The 6,000-nt window shown below is 45.0% G+C and overlaps 1 protein-coding gene across 4 annotated transcripts in view; it reads right to left on the minus strand.

Moving 5' to 3' along the window:
- Positions 1-5,200, minus strand: part of LOC106675059 (echinoderm microtubule-associated protein-like 6) — a 66,314-nt gene extending 61,114 nt beyond the window's left edge. The window contains exon 1 of one of the 4 annotated variants that reach the window (XM_076891398.1): positions 3,928-5,197. In XM_076891398.1, coding sequence (XP_076747513.1) covers positions 3,928-4,124 — 197 coding nt within the window. In that variant the 5' untranslated portion in view covers positions 4,125-5,197. Of the gene's footprint in view, positions 1-3,927 lie in introns of all 4 variants that reach the window. The other 3 variants (XM_076891399.1, XM_076891400.1, XM_076891401.1) reach the window with 3 other exon arrangements.
- Between the last annotated feature and the right edge of the window lie 800 nt (positions 5,201-6,000).

Raw genomic sequence — 6,000 nt, forward strand, 5'->3', positions numbered from 1 at the left:
CTGCTACCTGCTCTGTTCACCTGAACTCTAATATTTTGTTTCCTGCGACTAGTTCAGACCTAAAAAAAAAACAACAACAAAAAAAACAGGTCCAGGTTTAAAGGTGCCGTTAAACCCAGGACTGCAAAATCAGGTGGAGACAGCAGCTGCAGGATGGAGGTCAGACGTGCTCTGGTTGGAGCCATTAAGGATATTTTTAAGCTCTGAGAGCAGAGCTGGTCTCCGTCCGTTCGGACTGTGACGGCGAGCTGGCACATTTCCCCTCTGGCTGATGAAGAGGCCCATACATCAGCCGGGACCAGAGACATTTCCTCCAGACCGAGAAGCAGACGCAGCACCGGACGGTGGCCTGAAGGGGACACGCTGTTCACCGCGTCGTCCTCGTTTTAAATCCACACAAACACGTTTTTCTTTTTCGACTGTGACGAATGTTCAGGCAGCATGAAGAAAACTGTGTGTGTGTGCGTGCGTCTGTTTAACAATCTCTTTTTTAACTTGTCTAGTTTTGTGTCTGTGTTTTTTATCATTATTCAAGTCAATCATGATTTTGAGACTTTTGAGAAACGACTGTGGGTAAAAACATGTATTAGATATTTAAAACATACTTTTAAAATATTTTTAGGATATTTAAAAATATTGATCTAAAATTTGAGTTTGTTATACTTTTAAGAAATTTTACCTTTTTAGTATTTTTCATATTTCCCCTTTTTTAAGGTATTTTTTTTAACTTTTTAAAAACACATGATATTCATTTTATTTTCTGACATTTTATTAGCCTAATGTTTGTAGAAAATCCTGTTTTATTTGTATTTCTTATGTCATTTTTAACATTTTACTTTTTATGGAATTTTTTCCGAAACATTGATTTTTCTTTCATGTTTTTACATTCGTGCAGATTTTAGGACAGTTTGTTTGTTTGGTTATCAGATTATTTTCAGTGGAAGTTTTTGTTAGTTTTCCAGATATATTCACGTCTTTTGGATAGTTTATATAAAAAAAAATTAGAATTCCTTATACAATCTCTTATACAATCTTTTTAAGGAATTTTTCTATTTTATCTTCTGGATTTTATTTGTGACGTACATTTCAGTATTTTTCAGCTTTCTTTACTATTCCTTCATTTGACTTTGTTCTTAATAATCTGAGGATTTTACTGATGTTCCTTTTGGTATTTTTTCAGATGTTACTAAATGTATTTATTTTAATTAACGATCTGAATTTAAACTGTGACTGACAGGTCTTAATAACTTTGGTCAGCAGAAACCTGCAGTCAGCTCTGAGGGAAAATTTGGCACAAACACAAATTTAACAACCCTGACAGAGAGACAGCATCCAGCTATTCAATTAGTCTCACACACACACACACACACACACACACACACACGCTCCAGGCTGCAGCTGACTTGCCATATAAACTGTCCAAACACGCCTGCTGCTGCTGCAGTGACTCACAGGCTGTTCAGTGTTGGTGAATACACAGGTGTGTGTGTGTGTGTGTGTGTGTGTGTTGTGAATGAGCGACCTCGCTGAATCATCTCCCTCCTCCACTCGCTCCAATTTGCTCTCAGAGAAAATCCCTCTGCTGCTTCTCGCCTCAGCTCAGGGCTTTTTCAACTTTTCATTCAAAATGTCGAAAATGTTCCCAGAGATAAAACGCGACCGACCAGAAGGGCAAAATTATTCCACGAGCAGCCCCGACTCCAAAAAAGATTTCATATAAAAGTCTGTTTTATCTCAGTGGCTCCAAATCCAGGAGCAGCTTCCCACAGGAAGTTTTACTGAGACCAAATCCTGCAGGAGAAACTGGTCTGACAGGAGGGAACTAACATTCCCGATGCTGCTGGGAATTTTTCCAGTTTGAAAGAGAGACTCAAAGAGTTTATTAGTATCTTTAAAAAATAACTCAGGAATCAAATCTGTGCTTTGTCAAAATGAAGTCTGAGCCAATCGAGTGCTGCTCTTCCTTCGTGTGTGTGCTTAGTGTAAAACGTCCACGCCTGTGCTGCGATCACGTCTACCTGCACAGCCAATGCATGCACACCGTCTCATGCCTCACAGGTCAGCACGCTGTGTTCGCCCCTTTAAGGCTCTGTGGACCCACTGACTGTGCCCTGTGATGTGTTCCTCCACAGCCATCACACTGTGAAAACCTCACATCCCCAACAAAGTGCCAAAATTGCCCTCAAAGCGATGCAAACTAGCTAAAAAGTCCTGATGGGGAAACAGACTCGTGTTACATAAGTGTCAGATAATCCCAGATTAAAGCTTTTAGGTGTTTGTGAGCTGGTTTCACTCTGAATTAATTAGTCCACGCACATCCACGAGCTGCCTTGAGAGTGGTTCGCAGGATTTCTCTGAACACGATGCTTTTTTGTTTTCCACAGTTGTCTGTTGCTTCATGATGGTGTGCTAACGGCCACCAAGGGTTAAATAAATATCATAAATAAGCAGTGAGGTAAGGAGGTGTGGAAATAAAAACAGATATTTAAAGCTGTAAACTGAGGATGAAAAACTCAAATTCACACAACATTAAAGCAGCTGTGAAACGAGTGCACAACCACCACTGTGCAACAGCAACAAAAATATAAAACATTATTATGTTAACATGCTTCCTGTCTCGGTGTAAACCTGCTCGTGTTTAGATTTGAACTTCTGTCAAACTGAAGGACAAACCAAACTGTGTGGGAGCGATAAAAAAAACCCACGAAGGTCCAAAAAACATCTCAAAAGAGACAAAAGCACCGAGATGAGTCACAGGACTGAGTGTAACGAATATCCTTTCTCTGCTTCTTTTTGTTTAATAACGTTGTCGTTTTTAAGAATTATAAGCTTCACCACATTTCCACCATGCAGACAAAGTTTATCTTGTGCTGCCACATGTTGCACCACCAGCAGTCAGGCTACAGCCCGACACATTTAAATGGTCTGAGGTGTTTACTGGAACTTTCACAGGCGATTAAAGTCAGCATTACTGAAGCTTATGGTAGCTCAACATCTGCACAGGATTCATGTCCCTGCCAGAGTTACAGTGGAATTACACCCCGTGACCTGCAATGCTCCTCCCACAACGTAACCACGACAACTGTTATTGGCTGCAGCAACGAGAGACCGTTTTATTTTTGGATTTCTGTGTTTTCGTTCTGCTTTATTATTGCCGTTCTATTTAAAATATTAGAAAAGACGATTTTTTTTTTTAAAAGGCTGCCCCCTTGTGGTGAATGTTGTCATTGAATTTACCGCAGGGTTTTACGAACAGTACCTTTAATGTCATTTATGATATTTTGTAGTATCTCTTTGCTTCAGGGTTTAGCCTTACTGAATCAGACTCCACAGATAAAACAGAAAGTTTTATGTTTGCAGATCTTATCTTGGATTATCACTCTCACAATCACAATGCTCATGTTTAAAAGGCCACTAATGAGATAATGTGCAACAGACTGAAGGAACAGGAAGCCAGGAGGACCATCAGATCTTCTACTGCTTTTCCCTTTATGAAAAGCTCACACAGCAGGGACAGCGACACTTTGGTTTAACTTGTTTTTCATGGCAAAATGACTCTTAAATCACACAAACTGTGAACACACACACGAAACACATATTTATAAATTCAGTGTGAATCACTGGCTCTCAGGGTGTCAGAAACATGCTTAGAGAAAGTAAAGAGAAAAAAGACGTTTCAGAACTCGCCTGAGAATCTGAAGGTTTTTAGGATTTGTGAGGATCTCAGCGAGTCAGTGAGCGACGTTGGAACATGTTCGGATTTATAATGAAAAATAACGTCCAACCGCTAATTCGGCACCATTTAATGTGACATAGCAGAGCGATCCGGGTTGTTAGGGAGGCTCATGCTGTGACTCAGAGATATTGATTCTGAGACCTGGAAGTCTCGATCGATAACCCATCACGTGACCTGTGCAGGGGGCTCACCTGATGATGTCGTCATTGTGTCCCAGGTAGAACCGCTGGCTGTGCTCTCTGGTGTTGTAAACCACTCCAACCCCGGCCACGAAGTACACCACCTCCTTCCCCGCCGTGTAGTACAGGTTATTCCGGCACTGGTGCCCCCGGTACCCGTAGACCCAGTCCAGTCTGAGCCGGCAGCCCGGGGCGCTCCGGTCCGACATATTCGCTCATCTGAGGGGCTCCGGTACCGCCCGCCCGCTCCCGCAGCTCCTCCCTCTGGATCCAGAGACCCGGTAACGGAACTGTGAGTGGGGTCACCTGCCTGAGCCGGAGTCACCGAGTTCGGCTGTCGTCTGAAGAAAAGTTCGCGCCCACAGCTTCAGGACTCGGACTTCCTTCGACTCTTCATCACGATGCACGCGCAGAAGCTGATTGGACGTCAGCTCCGAGATTTACCGTAAATGTGATGGTTCATATTCCTCCGTTCATGTGATGCCGTGACTGTAATCCTCGCGTAAAGTCTGAGTCCTCTGGTTTCAGCACCGTGAGACCTTCATCATCTCCGCGATTCCCCGGGAGCTGCTCCCGCCGAGCCTCCCCACTCAGAGCCGTTTCACTGCAGCTGGAATCACCACGCGAGAAACTTTTCCACGTTTATCACTCTCTCACTCCTTCCACCCACTCCTCAAAAACACGGAGGACGCGAACAGTCTGGAAACTTCTCCAAACCCACAAAACCAAAGTCAGCGGCTGGTGGAGGATTTAATCCCTCCGTGCTCTAATCCTCCATCCCGACCGGCCGCCTCCATCCTGCCCCCCGCGCGCTCACAGCACCTTCTCCCCGGGAGGATCGCGGCTCATTCACAAATCTGCGCGCGAGTAAAACCAGCAGTCAGGAAGTCAAACGACCCAGAGCCGCAAAATCAACGAAGAAGAAGCGACCGCGCAGCGGAGGAGAGGATGACAGCGAGTGTTTAATCCCGGCAGATGAGCCAACTCCAGCGGGCAGAGGCGGGGAGCAGCCCCGGGCTCACAGCGCAGCATCCCGGCCGGATGACGGAGAGGAAAGTCCTGACTCCCCACAGCGGGAGGAGGAGCAGAGCATCCTCCACCCGCAGGCAGACTCACGGGCGGAGCAGGCGGAGGCACAGCCGGAGCTTCTGCTTCGAGGAGCGTACTGTCGCGTGCAGCGGGGAGCCTCCTGAGCCAGGAGTCTGTGACGTTTGCTCGCTCCTTTTCCCGACGTGACGAGCACGCGCATCAGCGGACACGCGACACAGCACTGCGCCCAACTTCCGATGCTGAGCCTTCTAAAATAAAAGCACCATTAAAAGGTCCGCAGCTCAGCTGTCGGTTCCGCGGAATCAGGAAGTGACGGAGTACTTTTACTCAGACTCAACAGCATGACGTCAGAGGGTTTCACACTAATCATTTTATTAAAGATGAAAGAATTTAGACAGGTGTTCGTTTGACTTTGGGACTTGAAGCGGAGTTTGGACCTGTATTGTCCAAAGTTTTCAGCATCAAAATACCTCAAGTTAAAAGCAGGCACAGTAAAAGTACTCAGTTACTTACATGATGTTATCGTATTTATGTGTATGACACTTTGATGTTGTTGGAAATGATTTTATTTTCTCTGATATTTTATCAGCCTCTTTATCATGGATCTGCTCGTGGATTTTGGATTTCCTTACAAACAGGCCACAGAAGGTCAGGGTGGGCAACCTTACATCATCTGCTATCACCATGAACACAGGAGCACCGCAGGGCTGCGTTCTCACTCCAGCTCTCTTCACTCTATTCACACACGACTGCAAACCCATCCACTCCTCTTCTAACACTGTCGTGAAGTTTGCTGATGACACTACAATAGTGGGAAGGATGTCAGACAGCAAGTCTCACTGCAGAGAGGACGTCCAACATCTAATCAGATGGTGTGGAAACAACGAGCTGGTTCTGAACACTGCCGAAACAAAGGAGATCGATGTAGAGACAGAAGAGCCAAGAAAACAACACGACCACCCCTCCACATAAATGGTGAGGAAGCTGAGGGTGAATGACATTAAATTCCTGGGCCTACACATAACAAAAGATCTC

The sequence above is a fragment of the Maylandia zebra genome, linkage group LG13, assembly GCF_041146795.1.
Source record: "Maylandia zebra isolate NMK-2024a linkage group LG13, Mzebra_GT3a, whole genome shotgun sequence".
NCBI lineage: Eukaryota > Metazoa > Chordata > Actinopteri > Cichliformes > Cichlidae > Maylandia > Maylandia zebra.